The 25,838-nt window shown below is 43.9% G+C and overlaps 1 protein-coding gene across 1 annotated transcript in view; it reads left to right on the top strand.

Annotated features, from left to right (window-relative positions):
- The window catches only part of LOC141132194 (phospholipid-transporting ATPase IC-like), a 151,614-nt gene that overhangs the window by 18,809 nt on the left and 106,967 nt on the right, over positions 1-25,838 (top strand). The window contains exons 2-3 of the mRNA XM_073620313.1: positions 8,354-8,514; positions 13,135-13,232. Of these exons, the coding sequence (XP_073476414.1) occupies positions 8,355-8,514; positions 13,135-13,232 (258 nt within the window). The 5' untranslated portion in view covers position 8,354. The remainder of the gene's footprint in view (positions 1-8,353; positions 8,515-13,134; positions 13,233-25,838) is intronic.

The raw sequence follows: 25,838 nt of genomic DNA, 5'->3' as shown, positions 1-25,838 counted from the left end.
GCATACTGAGTGAGGGCACACCTCATTCCAAGACATTACGTCTGTGATGTAACAGATACCAGCTTTGAATGATATAGCATTGTGTTGTTTACCTCCCTAAGTAAGGTGTATCCAAATTAATTATGTTACGTGGTTACATGTGAGACAGGCAAGCAGTGGAGCAGGTATGATATTGTGTTTCTAATTTCCGCATATACAAGGGTATCTTCGGAATTTTTTTTATACTTGTAACAATAAAAAGTCTTACATTTCTGAAAGAACCATAGAGAAGAGAAATGTGTGCATCAGCTTACGTTTGCAAAAAAATCTGGTTCTTGTGATTCGCCTAGTTCACCGTAGAATAAGGATCTTCTCCTGCACACCTTGGTATAATGATAATCGTGTCCTTTATTCATGTAAGGTAACAGGCATCACGGGACAACGTTTCGGGACCTCCCAGGAGCCCTTTTTTCAAGGCAGAGGCAAAAGGGTTCTTCTGAGGTCCCAAAACCTCTGTTATAATAAAGAACAAGACCATCATTATAATAAGGTGTGCTGGTGAAGATCTTTATTCTATGATATTTGAAAAGTGGCGCCATCCATTAATTCACTACAACACCCTACACAAACTGGGTAAGCCTGTAAGGAGTGTGGTGGACAAAGTACAACTTCTTATCTGATTCACAGTGAATTCACTGATTCTCCATGGACTGGGTGATTCGGGCCATATTTATGGAGATCTACAGAATCACAATAACCTATAAAATCTCATATTCACCCAGAGCATCTAGTTTCTCTCATCTTTAGATCAAATGTAGCCCACGATGGGTTCCTTAACCTCTTGCCGACAACGTATTGCATAGATGCGGCCATGATGGCCTGAGAGCTTGGCCCACTGTGTGCTCCCGGCACATTGATCAAGCTGTTACCAACAGTCTTTGGTGACAGCTTCTCATTAGAAGCCAGTGGGATGGGCTCCCAATCATGTGACCACTGTGAGAGTCAATCACAGCATTTACAGAGGAACCTTGGATTACGAGCATAATCCGTTCCAAGAGAATGCTTGTAATCAGGGCTTTTTTTTCTCAGAGAATAGGGGCAGGAACTCAACCATGCCCGCCACACACACATACCTGCCAAATGGCATCATATAGTAGCTCTTCCCTCTGCATACAACCCCCTCCATCCACTGCCTCATCTTCTCCCCCCTCCTTAAAAGCTCCACCATCTGTCATATTTCTTACCTTTGTTGCAATATTAAGCTGAAGCACCTATCCGGCTGTAGTACCTCCCAGCATACTATACTATACTACAGTCACTTGCAAGGGAGATCATGCAGTAGGAGCATCAACAACTGGTCACCAGGGAAAAAATGGAGACCACAGAAGGTGCAGCCTACCACGCACCCTCTCCTGCCTATGACTGCACTGAACCCTGATTATTTGTTCTGTATCTCCCTTGTCCCTGTCCGACACTCAGTGGGATCTGCGCAGGAGATCTGACCTGTGGGAGCTACTGACAGATAAGCTATCACTTGTAAACGCAGAAGCTGGACTTCAGTGTTACCAAGTGGTGAGCAGGGAGCAGAAGACCTGAGCCAGAGGTGGTGGAACTGAGTTCCCCCTAGTTCCTGCTGAAAAAAAGCCCTGCTTGTAATCCAAAGCACTCGCATATCAAATCGAGTTTCCCCGTAGAAGTCAATGGAAACGAAGATAATTTGTTCCGCATTGCCTTTTATTGCATGCAATACCGCATGTGGCCAGAGGTGGGGGGGGGGGGGCGCCGGAGAGCCTCGCAAATACTCGGGGACAGCTCGGCTGAACTCGGGAACCCTCGGAAAGGCTCAGAAACAACTGAGTATTTCCGAGTGTTTCCGAGTATTTCCGAGTGATTCTGAGTATTTCCGAACGGCTCCAAACCATTCCGAGTGTCACCGGCGCCCCAGCACCTCTGGCCAAATGCGGTACTGCACACCCCGTTGGCTTGAATCCTGCTCGTTTTGCGAGAGACAACACTCGTAAACCGAGTCAGGATTTAAAAAAAAAAGGTGCTTGTCTTTCAAAACGCTCGTTAACCGCGTTACTCGTAAACCAAGGTTCCACTGTACACGATAGAGAAGACGCGCTGCCTTTTGTGCACTAAAGCCCACTTTAATGCATTTAAGCAGCTTAAGTGTAGGCAGGTCGCATACAGTATGTTAGTTATTTAATTGGCTGGCCCAGGTGAGGGAAGTGGTTAACGTTTTGCATGTCAGTTCCCGGGCTTTTTGGGCCCTGCCTATCTGTCCTGTGATATAAATATAGGGGAAAGCTGGGTTTCCGTGGTCCGCCCGCTCTCAGAAATACTGTGACTATCATGAAACACTGAGGGGGATTGCTGTGCCCAGCAGTCTGCAGGAACTGCCAAACCTTGGAGGATGCTGATAATGGACTACCAACATGCTGAGGTATGCCTGGGCAGCCTAGTTTAGTTAGAGAGGGACATATTGCACTGGAAATGTACTGGACTTTCCAGTAAATGTTCAAGAAAAGTTCCATCAACTGTTTAAAGCCTGTCTGAAGTTATTTAATCACTTCAATACTGGACACTTTTATCCCCCTTCCTGTCCAGGACAATTTTCAGCTTTCAGCACTGTCATACTTTGAATGACAATTGCGCAGTCATGCAACACTGTACCCATATGAATTTTTATCATTTTTTTCCCCACAAATACAGCTTTCTTTTGGTGGTATTAAATCACCACTGAGTTTTTAATTTTTTTGCTAAATAAACAAAAAAAGTCCAAAAATTTTGAAAAAAAATAAGTATCGAACACGTCATCATTTTTCTAGGTAAATATATTTCTAAAGGGGCTAGTGACATGACATTTTTACCACACATCGCTAACAACCCATGCAATCCATACATACAAAGAAACCAAAACAAGTTCAGAAATGAAGTTATGTGTAAAAAAATGGAATGACACAGGAAAAAGTATTGAACACGCTAACTGAAATTTATTTAATACTTTGTACAAAATCCTTTGCTGGTAATGACGGCTTCAAGACGCATCCTGTATGGAGAAACTAGTCACTTGCATTGCTCAGGTGTGATTTTGGCCCATTCTTCCACACAAAGAGTCTTCAAATCTTAAAGGTTTGGTGGGCCTCTTCTATGAACTCTGATCTTTAGTTCTTTCCATAGAGTTTCTATTGGATTGAAGTCAGGTGATTGGCTGGGCCATTCTAGCAACTTTTTCTTTTTTTGAAACCAATTGAGAGTTTCCTTGGCTTTGTGTTTGGGATCATTGTCTTGCTGAAATGTCCACCCTCGTTTCATCATCATCCTGGTAGATGGCACCAGACTTTTATCTAGAATGTCTTGATACATTTTTACATTCATCCTTCCTTCAATGACATGAAGTTTGCCAGTACCATATGCTGAAAAACAGCCCCACACCATTACGTTCCCTCCTCCAAACTTCACTGTTGGTATGGGGTGGTGTTTTTGGGGTGATGTGCAGTGCCATTTGACCTCCAAACATGGTGTGTATTATGGCATCCAAAGAGTTCAATTTTGGTCTCATCTGACCAGACTATATTCTCCCAGTATTTCACAGGCTTGTCTAAATGTTGTGTAGCAAACTTTAAATGAGCTTCAACATGCTTTTTCTTCAGCAATGGAGTCTTGTGTGGTGAGCGTGTATACAGGCCATCATGGCGGTTGGGTGCATTACTTATTGTTTTCTTTGTAGCAATTGTACTTGCTAATTCCAGGTCTTTCTGAAGCTCTGCACAAGTGATCCTTGGCAACACTTCTGATAATTCTTTTCACTGCTCTGTCAGAAATCTTGCGAGAAGCACCTGGTCATGGCCGGTTTATGGTGGAATGTTCTTTCCACTTCCAGATCATGGCCCCAAGAAAGCTCACTGGAACATTCAGAAGTATAGAAACCCTTCTGTAACCAATGCCATCAGTATGTTTTGCAACAATAAGGTTGCGAAGGTCTTGAGAGAGCTTTTTGCTTTTACCCATCATGAGATGATCATTTCTAGTCTGACACCTTGGTAATCAGACACCTTTTTATAGGCCATCAGTTGAGCCTGAATCAGCTTATTTTAATTTGCACTGACAAGGGGCAGGATTGCTTTCTAATTACTGATAGATTTCGTTGGTGTCTTTCCATGCCTTTCTTCATGTGTTCAATACATTTTCCCTGTGTTATTCCATTTTATTACACATAAATTAATTTCTGAACGTATTTGTTTTGGTTTCTTTGTATGTATGGATTGCATAGGTTGTTACCGACATGTGGTGAAAATTTCATGTCAATAGCACCTTTGAAATACAAATATTTTTCTAAAGTATTGGGACACCTACCTTTTCACACACATGAACTTTAACGGCATCCCAGTCTTAGTCCGTAGGGTTCAATATTGAGTTGGCCCACCCTTTGCAGCTATAACAGCTTCAACTCTTCTGGGAAGGCTGTCCACAAGGTTTAGGAGTGTGTCTATGGAAATGCTTGACCATTCTTCCAGAAACGCATTTGTGAGGTCAGGCACTGATGTGGATGAGAAGGTCTGGCTCGCAGTCTCCTCTCTAATTTATCCCAAAGATGTTTTATTGGGTTGAGGTCAGGACTATGTGCAGGCCAGTAAAGTTCCTCCATCCCAAACTCGCTCAGCCATGTCTTCATGGACTTTGCTTAGTGCACTGGTGCGCAGTCATGTTGTAACAGCAAGGGGCCACCCCCAAACTTTTCCCACAAAGTTGGGAGCATGAAATTATCCAAAATGTCTTGGTATGCTGACGCCTAGCCCAACCCCGGAAGAACAACCCCATACCATGATCCCCCTTTCACCAAATGATTTGGACCAGTGCACAAAGCAAGGTCTATAAAGACTGGGACGCCATTAAAGTTCATGTGCGTGTAAAGGCAGGCGTCCCAATACTTTCAACAATATAGTGTATATTTACCTAAAAAAAAATAGTGTTCAATACTTATTTTACCCGATGTATATCTGAAAATCGATCAATCCTTATGTACTGATGGCCTATCTCATTTCTTGAGGCCCGAAAACTCCAGGACAGTACAAATATCCCTAAATGACTTTTTTTGGAAAGCAGACATTAAGGGGAACCCCATGCCAAAATTTAATAGAAAAAACATTTTTTGCATTGATCCATGTCCCCTGGGGCAGGACCCAGGTCCCCAAATACTTTTTATGACAACACCATGCATATAAGCCTTTAAAATTAGCACTTTTGATTTCTCCCATAGACTTTTAAAGGGTGTTCCGCGGCTTTCGAATTTGCAGCGAACACCAAAAATTGTTCGCTATTCGGCGAACAGGCGAACACCCGGGCTCATCCCTACTCTTCTATAAAGCCCAGATTTGTGAAGTGCACGACTAATACAGTTACTATGGCCTCTTTGCTGCTTCTCTGATTAATGCTCTCCTTGCCTGGCCTGTCAGTTTAGGTAGACGGCCATGTCTTGGTAGGTTTGCAGTTGTGCCATACTCTTTCCATTTTCAGATGATTAATTGAACAGTGCTCTGTGAGATGTTCAAAGCTTGGGATATTTTTTTATAATCTAACCCTGCTTTAAACTTCTCCACAACTTTATCCTTGACCTGTCTGGTGTGTTCCTTGGGCTTCATGATGCTGTTTGTTCACTAAGGTTCTCTAACAAACCTCTGAGAGCTTCACAGAACATAATTATACTGAGATTAAATTACACACAGGTGGAGTCTATTTGCTAATTAGGTGACTTCTGAAGGAAATTAGTTCCACTAGATTTTAGTTAGGGGTATCAGAGTAAAGGATGCTGAATACAAATGCACGCCACACTTTTCAGATATTTATTTGTAAAACCTGTTGAAAACCATTTATCATTTTCCTTCCACTTCACAATTATGTGCCATTTTGTGTTGGTCTATCACATAAAATCCCAATAAAAATACATTTACATTTTTGGCTGTAACATGACAAAATGTGGAAAATTTCAAGGGGTATGAATACTTTTTCAAGGTACTGTGTGTTGCGTACAGAGTGAAGGGTTCAGGACTGTACTACATACAGAGTGAAGGGTTCAGGAGTGTGCAACGTACATAATGAAGGGTTCAGGAGTGTGCAACATACAGAGTGAAGGGTTCAGGAGTGTGCAACGTACAGAGTGAAGGTTTCAGGAGTGTACTACATACAGAGTGAAGGGTTCAGGAGTGTGCAACGTACAGGGTGAAGGTTTCAGGAGTGTACTACATACAGAGTGAAGGGTTCAGGAGTGTACTACGTACAGAGTGAAGGGTTCAAGAATGTGCTGTGTACAGAGCGAAGGGTTCAGGAGTGTGCTATGTACAGAGTGAAGGTTTCAGGAGTGTGCTATGCACAGAATTCAGGGTTCAGGAGTTACATACTTAATCCGTCTGAAAAAAGATACAAGTCCATCCAGTTCAACTAACAGAGAAAAAGAAAGAAAACCAATACACTCAAATAGAAAACCTCCATATACACTATTCTATACCCACTGTTGATCTAGGAGTATGGAGCTGTCCTCCCACCTCCAAATCCCCTCTCCTAACCTGAATTGTAAAATGAATATGTGATAGTAAGATCTGATTCAACACATTATCCCAGCAAAGGTTTATACTTGTTCACACACAGTAGGGATAATGGAATATATATATACAGTAATTATATATATATATATATATATATATATATATATATATATATATCATATATTAATAAATTATCTGAGGAGTTAGAGGACCCTTTGTTAATTCGTTTTTGGCAGAGGTTTGTAATTAAAAAAAAAGACTCTGCCAATCACTGCCCCATAAGATAGCCTCCATTATAATTATAGAAAAACACAGAGGGGCTTCCTTGCAGTGGAATAGTAGGATAGTAGAGGCTACAGGGATGGACTTCAGCTGGAGTTGCTGCCACCAGATTAGTGCAGCTATGCACAACCCCCCGACCCCTCCGCTCTCAGAGAGATATGCTGGGCAGGGATGGTTATGTGTGCAGCCACTGGGAGAGTATCACTGTCTCTTGTAAACACAGATGCCAGGCTTCTGTGTTTTCAAGTGATGATAGTGAGCAGCAAGCACAGGGATTTATTGAAAGCCTTCTAAAAATAGTGGAGGCTGTTCTTGATGCAAACGACGGAGATGGTGGGTTGTGGTCCTATTTACTAGCAACACCATCTTAATAGTCATGGTTTTGGAAAGGTATGTCCAATGAGCTCATATAGGTTTGATGGTTATGTGATCACAAATGTTTGGCCATATAGTGTATAAAATGCCAGTTGGTGACTCACCTGACAGTACCTGGTGCCGAAATATTGGCTTTGCTTGTACTGTTCTCTCTATAGGACAGAAAGCTAAACCTTCCCGCTCCATAAATTTCAGATACCATATTTCTTTGGTCGTAAATTTATTAGAACGAGCCAGGTGAAACTACAAAATGATAAAACAAACATCAATCAGTACAATATTGCATACAATAAAGAAACAATGCTCTACAACACAAAATGGTATAACAAGAACTCACTTTTTAAGCTTGCTGAGGGGTGATGGCGAGATATGGAGAAACAGCCTTACACTGCCTTGCTGAAGATACTTAAAGTGGAACTTCAGTCATTTTTTCAACTTTCCATCTAATTAATCTTCCTCCCTTGTTGTTTTAACTTTGGATAGAACATTTTTTTTTTCTGCCAGTAAATACCTTATGCAGCCAACTTCCTGTTTCTTGTCTGGTAAAAAGCCTAGGCTTATGACATCATGCACAGCTTTCTCTCTTACTCTCGTGAGAGTTTGCCAGGAAGAGAGGGGGGATGAGTCATAAGAGGGCCAATGAGAGCTGCAGGGCTGCAGAACTGGAGGTGTGCCTCTGTGTGTCTATGTAAATCCAGGAAGTGAACAGGCAACAGCTTCAGCTGCCCACAGTTAAAATGGTTGCAGCCAGACTCAGTGGAGGGATATTTCTGCAGCATATTTGGCAAGTACAGAATCACAGTATATATAAAATAATATGCAAAGTGGTTAGAGGGAAGCTTCAGAATGGCAAAGATGTTTTCATTACAACTTATGTGAGCAGACTGCAGTTCCCCTTTAAAATGGAACTTCCTCTAGAGAATCTCCCAGAATGCACAGGTCCCTAACAACTTTATTAACACATTCTAAGAAATTGCAATATGTAATATATAAACAGCTGAAGCTATACCAGAAAGGGAACAGTAGGTGGCGCCTGCGCTCTGCATAACTAGCTTGGTGTACATCAAGAAAACCAACATGTTATTTCAAGCACATAAACACAGATAAATTGAATAAAGGCCCGGTGGGCAGAACATGTACTGACCTGTTAATTTTCCTATATTGGTGAGCAGCATGGCAAGAGGTGGACCGTTGCAAAGTCAGGATTCAGAAAGTCCAAACGATGAAGAGCTACCATATTCAGATGATGAGACAGATGATGAGCTAGACAGCCCCCAGTCTCCAGAACCAGAGGAAAATGAAGTCACGACACGTCCTGAACAGACATCCAAAGGCAAGTGTTGTTTCTCTCTGATTTAATTTTTATCCATTTAAATAAACAAAAAGTAAAAGTAATAGCCTCTACATGTTAACATGCCTATACTGTATATCCAAGCTGCACAGAATATGAAGGTAGGATATCAAAAAATACACTACCTATTTCTTGGCAGCCAGTACAATACAGTTTTGCCTATAAAAAAAATCAACCCTAAAGGTCTGTTTCAGCTTGTATAAGAGCGGTGTAAAAAGCACGTTTTGACAAAGCATTTGCAGAGCTTTCAGCAAGCTTTATTGAAGCTTTTAACCACTTCAGCCCCGGACCATTTGGCTGGCCAAAGACCAGAGCGTTTTTTGCGATTCGGCACTGCGTCGCTTTAACTGACAATTGTGTGGTCGTGCAACGTGGCTCCCAAACAAAATTGACGTCCTTTTTTCCCCACAAATAGAGCTTTCTTTTGGTGGTATTTGATCACCGCTGCGGTTTTTATTTTTTGTGCTATAGACAATAAAAGAGCGTCAATTTTGAAAAAAACGCATCATTTTTTACTTTTTGCTATAATAAATATCCCCAAAAAATATAAAAAAAACATTTTTTTCCTCAGTTTAGGCTGTTATGTATTCTTCTACATATTTTTGGTTAAAAAAAATTGCAATAGGCGTTTATTGATTGGTTTGCTCAAAAGTTATAGTGTCTACAAAATAGGGGATAGTTTTTGGCATTTTTTTTTTCTACTAGTAATGACGGCGATCTGCGATTTTTAATTGTGACTGCGACATTATGGCGGACAGATCGGACACTTCTAGCGCTATTTTGGGACCATTCACATTTATACAGCGATCAGTGCGATTAAAAATGCACTGATTACTGTGTAAATGTGACTGGCAGTTAAGGGGTTAACCAGTAGGGGGCGCTGCAGGGGTTAAGTGTGTCCTAGGGAGTGATTCTAACTGTAGGGGGGATGGGCTACGTGTGACATGACACTGATCACCGCTCCCGATTACAGGGAGCGGTGATCAGTCTTCTGTCACTGGGAAGAATGGAGAAATGCTTGTTTACATCAGCATTTCCCCATTCTTCAGCTCCGTGAGACAATCGCGGCGGCGGCGCGCGCCCATAATGCAGTGTCTTAAAGGGCAACGTACAGGTACGTTATTATGCCTGTACGTGCCCTTCTGCTGACGTATATCGGCGTGAGCCAGTCGGCAATGGGTTAAGGTACCATTCAGCTCCAGTTTGTAAATGTTGAACACAAAGCCTAATGAGAGTGCTGATTGCCACTTTAAGCAAGCTGCTAGCAGGCTTTCAACAAGCTTCAAGAAGTGCTGAGGGACCAAGTCTAGCCCCGTATTTAGCCACCTACTATTATTACCAGTCAGTTAATTCTTATATATCGTTAAAGATTTTGCTACAGATGCTTTATCTCACAGCTTGCTATGAGGACATTTGTAGCTTAGCTGTAAATACAGTCTTTAGCTGGCTATACTCCTAACAATTTTCAGACTATTTCAACTACTTTTGACCAATGGGAATTAAGCACCAAAAACAATCTACTACATGTGAGTTTCATCGACCGCCAGAATTTAGGCGATAGAGTGACAAATGTAATACAGTTTATTGAAATGTAAAAGTAAAAAAATTGAAATGGGAAAAAATCTACAATAATTTTGTGATTGTATTTTTCTGCCATATTCAAAGGGGCAATTCCAATTCCTTCTCCATGTGTTTAGTCAGAACCATTATTTTATGTCTTTGACTGCTTTGTGATTTAACAAAAAAATGGCATTTAAAGTTTCATTGCTCTGTCAAATTGCCATGTGTATAGCCAGGCTTAAAGTGTTACTAAACCCAGGAGCCTGCATTCACTCTATCTGGTTTCCCACAGTACGCAGGATCCCTCCAGCATCCGAGCCCCAGGCCCAAGGTCAGCCCCCTCTCCCCTCCCAGACTAGGAGGCTACCCTCAAGGGCCTCCGACAGCCTCCTCAGCACTCCATCTCCAGTTTCCACCTGAAATCCACTTTGCCCCTGTTGGCCTAACCCTGAGTATTTGAGAGGGGCCTACTCCCTGGCAGGCTATTTGCTGGGTATTGGCTGGGACCCTCCTTAATACTCCAGGCAGCTCCTCCTAACCTCCCTCCCATTCTTCTGGATGCTTCTCCAAGGTTCCAGCAAGTAGGGGGAGGTACCAGAGGTGCTTTCTGATGAGTCATCCAGCCTCCTTGAGTCACTCACCTTGACCCAGATTCAACACAGGCTTGGCTGCCAGCCAAGTCAAACCACGTTCTGACGAAGCACGTGATGACGTGTGAAACACATCAACATAGGCTGCTTCGGTGACAGCGGAGCCTGCAGACATAGCCTGTAGCTGTGATATGACATGCTACCTCTAAAAGTCCAGGCGTAACAGGATATCCAGCATTGCATGCGGCACTGAGACAGTGTTATGAGTGACTTTGACCCCCCCCCCGGAATCAACACGGACACACGAATGTGATCCAGGAGCTGACTCACTACATCTAACATCAGTAAAACGGAGACCAAATGGACTACACAGAGACCTGAGTAGATGGGAATGGTGAGAGCCTGTGAGCAGCCTTTTCTACTACTCATCCTGTATCCAAAAGGAAGCTGCATCTGATCATTTGCACTGTACTATCAGTTTTCCCAGGTGGCCCAAGTAACACCCCATGCTGTCAGCAACCATGCTTGGACACGGTTCCCCATGCTAATCAGTGTACTTACTTGTCCACCTCCTATTGTGGCGACAGCACCCCTGCATTGCTATCCAAGCCGGACCTTTACCCAGTGTATGTGGAGTCATCTAAGGTCATCTCATGACTATTGTAAACATGTCAGGGTAATTAAATTGCCCATACGTGCTTATGGTGGGATAGCCTATTTAGGCTAAGACTGTTGGAGCACCATAGTCAGAGTATTGTCCTTACACCGCTGAAAAGTGGCCGACTGGTACATTACTATCTGCCATTTATACTCCGTGTTACCCTCTTTCCACAAATTCTAGATACATACAATATACTATTTCCATTAAAGTGACACTGTGCTCTACCAACTAAGTGTTGTTATTGAGTCTATCAGCCTATTCAAGTTAATTGAACACTACCGGTAGCCCCAAGGGCTTGCTGAGACTCATCAATTGCGAAGCTGAAGCTATCCATGTGCACCTGTGGAGCATTGCTCGATACATAGAGAATGATTGACTGTTGTCTGCATGATTCTGAGCTCAGTTGTGTGCTATTTTTATGTTTTGACAATGTTGTCTCAATTTTAATTGTTTATTTAGAGGGTTGCTGGGCATCGAGCAGCAGTCTGATTGACACTGATATATACAATTTTTGTATCTTTCCACTATCTGCAAAACCGCGGCTGGTCCTAATTAATATTGTCTTTTTTTGAGTGGTCACATTTGACCCTCGGCTCTTGTATTATAAGCCAAACAATTTACCTACACTACAAAAAAAAAAAGCAAATATTGATTCGCTAATGTCACAAGTGGGTGGGCTTGGGACGCAGTGCTCTGCGCCCCAAGCCCAACCTTTTTGAAGCCCAACCTTTTTGAGGCCTCAGGCTCTAATCATATGCTTCAAAAAAAAAAAACTTGTAGAAATATATGCTTCTTGTGCCACGCATTGAGATTAGGGGGCGGCGCATGGAGATCAGGGGGGCGGCGCCCCTGTGCCATCTATTGGACCGGCTTACTTTTACTGTCCTATGAGACTGCAGGACCCTTAACCCGCTGTCTGGACAGTGCTGATTAGCCCTGTGCCAATTACATGCACCCTCACAAGAAAAAAAAAACTCTCTAGCAATACACACCAAACTGAGCATGTGCAGAGTGCCCCCAAGGCTCTGTACTATCAGGAGATGGATTGGGGACAGTAGAAAAAGGGGAGGATCAAATTGCCTTTTTACACAATGCAGAGGATTAACCCCTTAAATTCCATAGTGAGTATAACAAGCATGCTTTACTGCATATACAGACTGACTTTACTGTTGTGGGTTTAGTGACACTTTAAAATCCCATAGTGTAAATTTCTCAAAAAAATGGTTTTACTGGCACAAATTTGTCTACTCAGAGGAGTACACAGGGCTGCTGAATTGAATCCCCTTTACTAGAGACTGGGCCCCCAGGTCCGGTTTGATTGATTGGCAGATTGAATGGTCCCTTAGCCCCCTTCCCTTTACCCCCCCCCCCCGTTTGACTTTGCCCATCATTTTTCTGTACTGTTCTTCTTATTCGGTAAGACCCCTTCTTTAGAAAAACGGTGTCTACCGTGGAAAATGCCACACGGGGTACAGAGACTCCCTAGACCCTAGTGTTCCAGGTCATTTCATTGTATGCATGTTTGCCTCCTCTGTACATAATGGCTTTTGCTGTGTAGACTCATTCATGGAAATGTTTCATTTTTAGAACTGCCAATGCTGTGGTCTTTGAACTTACCGTGTGTTTCTTTTAATAAAGTATTGGGGTGGAAAAAAAATTAAAAATTCCATAGCATTGTGAAAAAAAGATGTATCATCCTGGACCCATCTCCACTTCTCGGAAATGGTGCACTGCTCACCACCCAAAATAAAAAGCTCAGTCATTCTAAAAAAATCTCTTCTTTCCTTTCAGCTTGCAACTGGAAGGTGAAAGCAAATGATCCCAACTTCTGCAATCAACCACAATTCATGAAGAAACATTATTTCTTCTTTAAGAAAAGTAAATATGCTGTATGTATTTTATTTTACTTATTTTCCTAAGTATCCTTAAGTATCACTGTACAATTTATAAAATGGAAGTCTGAAAAGTAGAAGTGTCACATATTATGGAATATGGATAAAAAAACGGTCTTCTTCAGGCAGTATCCTTTGATCCCTTTCTCAAAGAACTAATGCCCCGTACACACGGTCAGATTTTCCGATGGAAAATGTGTGATAGGACCTTGTTGTCGTAAAAATTCCAACCGTGTGTGGGCTCCATCACACATTTTCCATAGGAATTTCCGACACACAAAGTTTGAGAGCAGGATATAACATTTTCCGACAACAAAATCCGTTGTCGGAAATTCCGATCGTGTGTACACAAATCCGACGCACAAAGTGCCACGCATGCTCAGAATAAATAAAGAGATGAAAGCTATTGGCTACTGCCCGTTTATAGTCCCGACGTACGTGTTTTACGTCACCGCGTTCAGAACGATCGGATTTTCCGACAACTTTGTGTGACCGTGTGTATGCAGGACAAGTTTGAGCCAACATCCATCGGAAAAAATCCTAGGATTTTGTTGTCGGAATGTCCGTTCAATGTCCGACCGTGTGTACGGGGCATTAGGATTCCAAAGACAGTCTTCACTAAGACCTGGTTCACACCTCCGCATTTTTTAGTGAGTTTTTAGTTTTGCAGAAACACATTACAGTGCATTTAACATGGTTTCCTATGGGTGTGGTTAAAATCTATGCATTTTATGAAAAGGACCAGGGACTTTTTTCTGGTTTTTGGTTCCATAGACTTCAATGATTTAAAGATGTGTATTGAAAAAAACGCAAAAAAGCACCTGCAATATGCAGCCTGCACAAGTGTGAATCAGGCCTAAACAGGCATACTGGAGGGAGGTCCGCAAATTCCACTTGTTTGTGCAAGATCGTATCCTAGATCCGGCTGTGGAGATTCGTGTCTAACGTTCACAAGAGAACAGAAGCAAATTATAGCAGCAATATAATTGTCAGTTCAAGGCTGCCATATACTAATTGACAATATGACTGAACAATGGTGATGTGCAAACACATGCTCTAGATTCAATACTAAAGGCAATTTCAACGGCAGCGGAAGTTATATACTAAATGACAGGGAGAGGTCATAAACAGGCAAAACAACACATACAGTGTAATAGTTCTAAAGGAGAAAGTAGTGAAGTGCTCCAGTATGTGTAATGCCACGTACACACGGTCGGAATTTCCGACAACAAATGTTCGATGTGAGCTTGTTGTCGGAAATTCCAACAGTGTATAGGCTCCATCGGACATTTGTTGTCAGAATTTCCGACAACAAAAATTTGAGAGCTGGATCTCAAATTTTCCGACAACAAAATCCGTTGTCGTAAATTCCGAGCATGTGTAGACAATTCCGACACACAAAATTCTACGCATGCTCGGAATCAAGCGCAAGAGCCGCACTGGCTATTGAACTTCATTTTTCTCGGCTCGTCGTATGTCTTGTATGTCACCGCGTTCTTGACGATCGGAAATTCCAACAACATTTGTGCGACCGTGTGTAGGCAAGACAAGTTTGAGCCAACATCCGTTGGAAATAAAGAAGGCCTGGCTCACAGTCTCCGCTCTAATTCATCCCAAAGGTGTTCTATCTGGTTGAGGTCAGGACTCTGTGCAGGCCAGTCAAGTTCCTCCACCCCCAACTCGCTCATCCATGTCTTAATGGACCTTGCTTTGTGCACTGGTCCAAATCATTCGGTGGAGGGGGAATTATGGTGTGGGGTTGATTTTTAGGGGTTGGGCTTGGCCACTTAGTTCTAGTGAAGGGAACTCTTAAAGCGTCAGCATACCAAGACATTTTGGACAATTTCATGATCACAACTTTGTGAGAACAGTTTGGGGATGGCCCCTTCCTGTTCCAACATGAAGGTCCATCAAGTCCAGATATCAACCCGATAGACTTGGATGCGATTAAAGTTCAGGCTGACTTTTTTGTCAACAATTTAGTCCCAACATTATCTGATTTAGCCCCCATTTACATTGAATGCGGCTTTGAAATCGTGCGACTTGATCTGAAATCGCACAATTTCAAAGCCGAATGTCAGTGCAACCTCAGATGCGACTTTTATGCAGCTTCATGCACAGATGTCTATTCAAGTTGCACCTGAAATTGGCAAAAGTAGTGCATGTACTACTTTTTCAAATCAACGCGGCACCAGAAAGTCGGTAAAAGGATGCAACTTGTCATGGGATTTGACCTGTCAAATCCCATGACAGTTGCTCCAATGTGAACGGGGGGAAATCATTCTCACACTGACAAACAGCTATTTTTGTTTTTTTTCTCATTCTATTTTTATAAATTTTGTAGTATAAAGGGATACAACCGTACAAGAACAGTACAAAGACTGCCATGCAAGCGAAGTATAGAAGAAGTCTTACATGTCAATGAAATAACATGAATAGAAAAACAACAAAACAAAGAAGGAAATGCATTAAAGTATTCCCAAGGTGTGCATGATGAGAAGTATTATGCCGCGTACACACAAGCGGATTTTCCGTCAGAAAAATCTTGGATGGTTTTTCCGACGGAATCCCGCCCAAGCTTGCTTTGCATAAACACGGTCACACAAAAGTTTGCTGAACTTTCGACCGTCAAGAACATGGTGACGTACAACACTACTACGAGCTGAGAAAATGAAGTTCAATGCTTTCGAGCATGCGTCGAATTGTTTCCAAGCATACGAAGGAATCGCTACAGACGATCAGAATTTCCGGTCGGAACTTTTTCCAACCGAAAAATTGAGAACATGCTCTCAATCTTTTGCTGGCTGGAATTCGTGCCAGCAAAAGTCCAATGGTGCATACACACGGTCGCATTTTCCGACCAAAAGCTCACATCGGTCTTTTGCTGGCTGAATTTCCGATCGTGTGTACGCGGCATTACAGTGTTATTATTATTATACGAGATTTATATAGCGCCAACAGTTTATGCAGCGCTTTACAATGTATAAGGGGGACAACACAATTACAGTACAGTTCAATACAAAAGGTACAGGAGGGCCCTGCTCGTAGAGCTTACATTCTAAAGGGAGGGGGTGGTGGTACAAAAGGTAATAGCTGCAAAGAATGAATTGATGGGGGTGGCTCAGGGACAGTTATGTGGGTGTGGGATAAGCTTCCCTGAATAAATGAGTTTTCAGGGATCTCCTAAAGGTGGACAGGGTAGGGGCTGATCGGATATACTGGGGTAGGGAATTCCAGAGGATGGGAGAGGCTCTGGAGAAGTCCTGAAGGCGAGCATGGGAGGAGGTAACAAGGGAGCTAGAGAGCAGGAGGTCCTGGGAGGAGCGGAGGGGGCGATTTGGGCGATATCTGCAGAGGAGGTTGGTGATGTAGATGGGGGCGATGTTGTGAATGGCCTTGTATGTTATGGTTAGCATTTTGAATTTTACACGGTGGGGTAGGGGAAGCCAGTGAAGGGATTGGCAGAGAGGAGCAGCAGTCACGGATCGATTAGTGAGGTGTATTAGTCTAGCAGCAGCATTCATAATAGACTGAAGGGGGGATAGCCTGCTTAAGGGTAGGCCATTAAGGAGAGAGTTGCACTAGTCGAGGCTGGAAATAATCAAGGAGTGAATAAGTTGCTTTGTGGTGTCATTAGTCAGGAAGGGTCGAATTCTGGAGATGTTGCGGAGGTTAAGGCGGCAGGATTTAGCCAGTGATTGGATATGGGGGCTGAAGGAGAGGTCAGAGTCAAGGATTACACCCAGGACCCTGGCATGTGTGGAGGGACCAATGGTTGTGTTGTTGATATTAATGGTGAAGTCACAGGAGGGGGACCGTGAAGGAGGAAATATAACAAGCTCAGTTTTAGAAAGATTAAGTTTGAGGAAGTGGTGTGACATCCATACCAATATGTCATTCAGCAAGTTTGAGATTCGTGAGGAGATAGTGGGGGTGAGTTGAGGAGTGGAGAGATAGATCTGTGTGTCATCGGCATAGAGGTGGTATTGGAAGCCATGGGAGGTTATCAACTGGCCCAGGGAAGAGGTATAGAGTGAGAAAAGGAGAGGCCCAAGGACGGAGCCTTGGGGTACCCCAACAAAAAGAGGAAGGGGAGCGGAGGAGATGGAGTTGTAAGTGACACTGAAAGTGCTCTAAGATAGGTAGGAGGATAATGCAGAATCATGGAGGCCAAGGGAGTGTAATTTGCTGAGGAGCAGCAGGTGGTCAACTGTGTCAAAGGCAGCAGAGAGGTCTAAAAGTATGAGTATGGAGTAGTGGCCATTTGTTTTGGCAGTTATTAGGTCATTGGTGAGTTTTAGTAGGGCAGTTTCAGTAGAATGTTGTAGGCGGAAGCCAGACTGTAGGGGGTCAAGAAGGTTGTTGTCCGTGAGGTAGCGGCTCATTTGGTCATAAACAATGCGTTCAATGAGCTTGGAGGCAAACGGGAGAAGGGAGATAGGTCTTAAGTTATTCAAACAGGTGGGGTCTAGTGAGGGTTTTTTGAGTATGGGGGTAACCAGTGCATGTTTGAGCGGGGAAGGAAAGGTGCCGGAGGACAGGGTGTCACGTACCTGGTAGGTTGTGAGCCTGAAGTGCAGGGAAAGACCTCCCTTACAGCTCCCACTCCCGTTCCCCTGGAATGGAAACAGAGGGCCAGGAGTGAAGAGTGGTATGGGTGCCTGGCAGGATCAACAGTTGCTGGAAGTTCAGTAGTGGTGGCACCCTCTGGAATCAGGAACCTGAAGACAGAGACTGGAATGCAGATAGGACCAGGAACCCAACAGGTAAGCAAGCCGGATAGTGGAGTGCTGGACTGGAACCAGGAACAACAGCAGGTAGGAGCCTGGAACGCTGGGCTGGAACCAGGAACAACAGCAGGTAGTAGCCTGGAACGCTGGACTGGAACCAGGAACAAGCAGTAGGTAGCAGACTGGAACGCTGGGCTGGAACCAGGAACAAGCAGTAGGTAGCAGACTGGAACGCTGGGCTGGAACCAGGAACAAGCAGTAGGTAGCAGGCTGGAACGCTGGACTGGAACCAGGAACAAGCAGTAGGTAGCAGACTGGAACGCTGGGCTGGAACCAGGAACAACAGCAGGTAATAGCCTGGAACGCTGGACTGGAACCAGGAACAAGCAGTAGGTAGCAGACTGGAACGCTGGGCTGGAACCAGGAACAAGCAGTAGGTAGCAGACTGGAACGCTGGGCTGGTACCAGGAACAACAGCAGGTAATAGCCTGGAACGCTGGACTGGAACCAAGAACAAGCAGTAGGTAGCAGACTGGAACGCTGGGCTGGAACCAGGAACAAGCAGTAGGTAGCAGACTGGAACACTGGGCTGGAACCAGGAACAACAGCAGGTAATAGCGGACTGGAAGCACAGCGGAGGGTCAACAAGCCGGTGGTCGGTAGTGGTCGGACAGCAGAGGTACCAGGGGTAATGCAGAGGGATGGTCAGGCAAGCCAAGAGGGTCTGGTGCAGGCGGATAGCAGGATGGTCAAACAGGAAGCCGGGTCAGATAACAGGATACACAGATCAGATCAGGAAACACACACAGAACGCTGTAGAGCAGACAGCGGGCATGGAGTGTGACAGACCGGTTTAAATAGCCCGCCTGACACCAGCGGGAGTGCGCGCGCGCGTGCCCGTGCATGACCGCACCCGTGAACGCGCGCGCATGCGCAGTGGAACCCGTGGCCGTGTTCCCGTGCGCCTGGATCGCTGGTTACTGGCAGGATCTTCATGACACAGGGAGAGGTTGAAGATGTGGGTTAGGAGTTAGGAGTTGAGGATAGAGTGGGAAGGTGGTCGCAGTAATTGAGAGGGGACAGGGTCCAGGGGACATGTAGTGAGGTGGGCCATGGAGAGGAGTTTATCAACTTCTTCTGTGGTAACTGGGCAAAAGGAGGAGAGTATTGAGTGTGGTGTTGAACCTGATATGTTGGGTAGGGGAGGAATTTGAATGCTGGATATCTCCTTGCGAATTGTGTTGATTTTGCTATTGAAGTGGTTGGCAATCTGTTGAGCGGTAAGCAAGTTGGCGGGTGGGGGCAGTGGGGGGTGAAGTAAGGAATTAAGGGTAGAAAAGAGTTGACGAGGTTTGGATGAGAGGGTTTTGATGAGAGTGTTGTAATAGGTTTGTTTAGCAGTCTGGAGGCAGGAGTTGTATTTGAGAAGGACAGATTTGTAGAGGGTAAAATCTTGCAGGGATTTAGATTTACGCCATGCTCGCTCAAGAGCACGGCTGTGTCTCTTGAGACTTCTGGTGTCGTCTGTTTGCCAGGGTTGTGGCAGATGGGGCCTGGTTCTGCGTGTAGAAAGAGGAGCAAGTACGTCTAGGGAGGATGACAACGTGGTGTTGTAGATGGAAGTGGTTAGGTCTGGGCAGGACAGGGGTGCGATTTTGCCATAAAGGCCATCAGTAGCAGAGTGAAGAAGGGAAGGTTTGAGGTTGCGAAGGTTCCTGCGGGTAGTGGTTTGTGGGTTGACAGCATGTGATATAGGAGACAAGGAGAGTGTGAAACGGATAAGGTTGTGATCAGAGAGAGGAAAGGGTGCGTTGGAGAGATTGCAGGGAGTGCAGCGATGGGAGAATACAAGGTCGAGAGTGTTGCCGTTGGAGTGGGTGGTGGTTTGTATCCATTGTGTTAGGTTAAAAGAGGAGGTTAGGTTGAGTAGTTTAGAAGTGGTAGCATTATTAACATTGATTGGAATGTTAAAGTCACCTAGGATGATGGCAGGCACTTCGGATGAGAGAAAATAGGGTAGCCATGCAGAGAAGTCATCCAGAAAGCGTGACACTGGTCCAGGAGGCCGATAAATGACTGCGACCCTCAGACAAGCTGGAGAGAAAAGACGAATGCAGTGCATTTCGAAAGAGCAGGTGGAAAAAGAGGGAGGTGTGGGCAGTACCTGGAAGGTGCATTGTGGGGAGAGGAGAAGTCTGACACCACCTCCTTTTCGTCCACTGGGTCTGGTGGAGTGAATCCAGAGAAGGCCACTGTGGGGAAGTGCAGCCGGAGAGGTAGTATCGAATTCCTGGAGCCAGGTTTCAGTTATAGCAAATAGATCAAGGGATTTGGAGAGGAAAAGGTCATTGACAGAAACTAGTTTATTGAAGACTGAGCGGGCATTCCAGAGGGCACATGAAAGAGGGGGGCTGTGTTAAATGTTACTGAGCAGTGCAATGAAATTCCTTGTAGAAAGTACAACAAAGTACAAGAGTAATCAAAGCAGATCTTAAGGCCAATGCATCCATCTGGTCCATGCTTCCCAGCGTTTTTTAAAAATAAAGAGTTTATCCCATCTAATTGCTAGGAATTTTTCATATATAAAACATTGTTTTTCACCATCTATTTTCTGAAGGAGTGGGTGCCAACGGTTTTTTACAATGCTTGGTAATTATCAGTCTGGCCACTTGGTAATTATCAGTCTGGTGGTATGTGGGTTATCACAATATGGAAGTGCACAGTGGAAGTGGATACTTTTCTACACCCTGTTCCAAATTATTATGCCAATGATATTTTTCTCATTTACCTAAATAATTGATGTAAACAACAGTCAGCATAATTCTCATGTTATCAACTATTAAGAGTACAATTCAAATTTTATTGAACAAACCTCCTAATGATAACAGTTTTTTTTTTCAAAATAAAAAACTTACAATGCACTGTTCCAAATTATTACGCACAGTAAGTTTCCAAACACTTTATAGGTTGTAAAGAACTTTCAAATTGTCATTTGTTGTGTTTGCAGCATATTTACTGAAATCAAAAGCTATTTCAATCAAACTTTGGACAACATTTTAACTTTTTAAACATTTTAACAGGTCACGTTACATTTTAACATAGGACCCCTTATTTGATAGCAGCTTCACAAGTCTTGCATCCATTGAACTTGTGAGTTTTTGGACAGTTTCTGCTTGAATTTGTTTGCAAGATGTCAGAATAGCCTCCCAGAGCTGATGTTTGGATGTAAACTGCCTCCCACCCTCATAGATCTTTTGCTTGAGGATGCTCCAAAAGTTCTCAATAGGATTGATTTCAGGGGAGGATGGAGGCTACACCATGACTTTCTCTCTTTTTATCCCCATAGCAGCCATTGATGCAGAGGTATTCTTTGCAGCATGAGATGGTGCATTGTCATGCATGAAGATGATTTTATTACTGGAAAGCATAGTTCTTCCTTCTGTACCAGGGAAGGAAGTGGTCAGTCAGGAACTCCACATACTTTGTAGAGGTCATCTTTACACCTTCGGGGACCCTAAAGGGGCCGACCAGCTCTCTTCCTTTGATTCCGGCCAAAAACATGACTCCACCACCGCCTTGCTGACGTCACAGCCTTGTTGGAACAGGGTGGCCATCCACCAACCATCCACTACTCCATCCATCTGGACCATCCAGGGTTGCACAGCACTCAACAGTGAACAGGACTGTTTGAAAATTAGTCTTCATGTATTTTTCTGCCCAATGCAGCTGTTTCTGCTTGTGAACATTGGTTAGTGGTGGCCGAATGGAAGGTTTATGCACAGTTGCAAGACTCTGGAAGACTCTACACCTTGATGTCCGTGGGACTCCAGAGGCACCAGCAGCTTCAAATATCTGTTTGCTGTTATGTAATGGTGTTTTTTTTTTATTTTTTTATTTTTATAATCATTATTTTATTTTGTATAAGAAAACACATAACAAGACATGTCCAATAGTCTGTAAAAACAAAAAATAAGAACTCCGACCTCGCAGGGTCTCTTATACAGAACTCGCTCGATTAGACTAGTTGAACAGAAATACAATCACAAGATCAAAAGCATCGGGTTACATGTAAAGTAGCCCAATGGAGCATACCGGGTGGGAGATTATTCGGGGTATAAGGGGAGCAGAGTCTAGAATAGCTGTGGAGACATGTGATCTTATTAGAATGTATCAGCCTGTCATGTCACATGTAGCACATACATCAGTTGTGAGCTGAGAAGGTAGATCCCCTGCCAAAATATCCAAGTATACGGTCCCCCGGCCTGCGATCGGGGCAGAGGGGGGCTCCACGGCCTCCATCAAACCACCCCCCACCCCCAAACGCCGGAGGGACCGAAAAGAGATAACGGTGTGTATATCTGACGGGACCACCTGTGCTCCTGTAACATCAGGGGCTGATCTCATGAGTATGGGGGCTTTCTGTGATAATGTCTACCAACAGCGGGTTGTTTATTTCCCCAACCGGTAGCAGTATATCAATAAAACATTCAACTTTTGTAGAGTATAGAAGAGTATAGAAGAGGGACAAAAGAGAAGAAGAAGAGAAATGAGGGAGAGGGGAAGAGGGGGGTTAGGGGGGAATGAACTAAGTGTACCTGTGATCTAGAAGGAAGATTCGTCCATGTCCACATCGGGTGCACCGCAACAGGAGCATTTCCCCCATCCAGCTGGACTCATTTGTAGTAACTCATCAGGATGTTAGGCCTCAGTCCTCTAGGGTTTCATTGGTCTGCGGGTTTTGAGGGAAGGATCTGCTAACTCTAATAGGGCAGTGTCTAAGCTGGAGGGTACCCAGTTTGGGTCGGAAACAAATTCAATCCAGGGTGTCCAGAGTGCTGAGTATCGTTCACGAGAACCTCGGCAGGTCGCTATCCAGTCCCCAGCCTCTCATATCACATTTACCCCATCAATCCACTGTTCTTGGGTAGGGATACTGGATCTTTTCCAGTAGGTTGGAAGTAGGCGCCTTGCTGCGTTCAGCAGGTGGGGCAGCACGCTCTTTTTATACTGGCTAAGTGAAGTTGGGGGTAAATGCAGAAGAAAGTGCTTTGGAGAGAAAGGGACCTCCGTCCCTGTTATGTTTTTTATCTGGTCTCGTATATCTTCCCAAAAGGGTTTGATTAGGGGGCAGTCCCACCATATATGAATAAGAGTACCTCGGTGCCCGCAGCCACGCCAGCATTGTTCTGATATGGCTGGATAGATACGGGCTAAGTCTGCTGGCACACGGTACCAGCGAGACATTATCTTAAAATTTGTTTCTTGAGTTCGGGAGTCTACAGAGGATGAGTGGGTCAGGTAGTATAAGTGATTTAATTGCGTAGAAACTGTAAAATCTTGCCCCAAGTCATTTTCCCACCGCCAAATGTAGGCAGGTTTAAGTTGGGGAGCAGCAGAGCCTAGAAGTTGGTACAGTTCCGACACCAAATGAGGGACAGGCTCTTTATTGGTGAAGAGACGTTCATATGGGGTGGGAGTAGAGGGGTCTCTAATTGTGTGGCTATGTTTTTCAAAGAAAGGGTGTAACTGTCTGTATCTCCAAAAGTTGAGTTGAGGGCCCCTGCGCCCCACTGGTAAGGTTTCATAGCTCATGAGCTTGCCGTCCTTCATGACTTTACCACAACTAGCATTCCCATCGTCCACCCATGGCTCAAAAAACACCATCTGTTCGCCTGGGGGGAACCACTGGAACCCACCTAACGGTGCCAACGGGGACACAGGGGGGCCAATTTCAGCAATGGGTTAATTTTATCCCAAACTAACAGCATCTGAGCCATTAGTGGGGAGGTCGTTTCGGAAAGCCCCCTATTTTCCCGCGGCAACCATGGTGCATAAGCCAAGTTTCTACCTGCCAGGCACTTCTCTAGGGTGACCCAGAGCTTGGAGTGCATGTGGAAATGCCAGTTAAGAATTCTCTGAAGGACTATATCTCGTTAATAACGTTTTATATCTGGGATTCCCAAGCCTCCCTCCCGTTTCAGGTGCTTTAGTATTCTTAGTGCTATTCTGGGTTTGCGCATGTTCCAAATGAAGTCGGAGAACATGCTGGACAGACGGTCAAAGAAGGCTCTGGGAAGGGGGATCGGTAACATCTGTAAGTAAAAAAGTATTCGGGGCAAGACATTCATCTTTATAATGTTCATGTGACCTAACCATGTAAAGGCGGTCAGCGTCCATCGTAAAAGGTCTTCTTTGACCGTGGTCAGCAGCTGGGGATAGTTAGCTGCATACAAGGTGTCGAAACGATCCGTGAGTCGTAATGTAATGGTGTTTTAGCAGCTGCTCTCTTGATCTGATGCATGGATCTGGCAGAAATCTTCCTCAATGTGCCTTTATCTGCATGAAACCCGTCTGTGCTCTGAATCAGCCACAAATCTCTTAATAGTGTGATGATCACGCTTAAGTTTTCGTGAAATGTCTAATGTTTTCATACCTCGTCCAAGGCATTGAACTATTTCACTCTTTTCGGCAGCAGAGAGATCCTTTTTCTTCCCCATATTGCTTGAAAATGGTGCTCTGCTTAATAATTTGGAACACCCTCCTTTAGTATTACCAGGGAGGTGGACTTTTTTGGCTAAGAAACAGTGGAGAAGATATAGCAGTATAAAAAATATAAATTTATTGAAAAATACAAATATCTAAAAAACAATGACAATTTGTAACATATAGCATCTATGATTATTGTGCAGTGAGCCCTTGTATGTCTACACGTTTCGCCGTTAGGCTTTCTCAGGACACGGCCAAGGTTCACAGATGAGACAGAGAAGGGAATATGTCTCTCTATCTTAAATTGAAATGCAAAATCATGCAAGTCACAGTAGAATGAGAAAGTTCAATCAGCAGTAAGAAAGTATATTAGATATAGCTAAATATCTCAGCAGGGGCATGTAAACAATATTCCTAATTATGGGAGCAGCCATTAGAGGGAGGGGGGCCAACACCGGATGCACCAATTAGATCCTGGATTTAGTATCAGCAATGCTGAAAGCTCAATACAATCCCATCGCTGCATATTTAGGATACAAACAATCCAGCGTGCCCCTGGGAGACAGCAATACACTGCACACTGTGCACTACAGAGGTGTTTACAATACTACATAATGTGCATCGGCGTGCCTGTGGAACCACATCCTCTCCAGCATAAGACATTTTAGACAATTATGCACTTTCTACCCATTCTTAAAAAAGGCTTTTTCCTGGGCAAGGCCCTTTTCTTTTCTATTATGATTTTGCTGTCCACAAAGCCAACACCATAAAGAGATAAATCATTGAAACTTAGCAATGTCCCCCAAAGTTAGTATTGCCCTACGGGAGGGAGTGGCCATGCATTACAAGCCATGTTTCTACCTAATAAAGTTTATTGAGAAGAATATACTGTATTGGGGAATAGCAAAGTGCAACCAGAATGTTTATTTCCATAAAAGCATGGTTTGGTGTGGAGGGACTTGATTGGCCTGCACAAAGACCTGACCTCAACCCTAAACAACACGTTTGGGGTGAACTGGAATGCCAAATGGGAGCCAGGTCTTGTCATCCAACATCAGTATCTGACCCACAAATGCTCTTTTGATTAAATGGGCACAAATTTACATAAAACACCCCAAACTCTTCCCTGAACAGAAGAGGATGTTATAGCCACAAAGGTAATACTCAATGTTAATGACCATGGTTTCAGGCATGGATATTCAATAATCTCATATAGGTGTTAATATGCCCAGGTGTTCCTAAATGTTGGCTATAGAAAGTAAGTATTTGGTCTCAATTATTTATTTTGATTAGTTATTTTAATACTGCGCAGCGCTACAACAACGGATTAACATTTAGAAAAATGTTATTGACCTTGCCTTAGCCCTGGTTCACACTGGAGAGTTTT

The sequence above is a fragment of the Aquarana catesbeiana genome, linkage group LG01 (genome assembly GCF_042186555.1).
Source record: "Aquarana catesbeiana isolate 2022-GZ linkage group LG01, ASM4218655v1, whole genome shotgun sequence".
NCBI lineage: Eukaryota > Metazoa > Chordata > Amphibia > Anura > Ranidae > Aquarana > Aquarana catesbeiana.
Note: the sequence above shows the minus strand (reverse complement) of the source record. Positions and strands in the feature narration are given on the sequence as shown.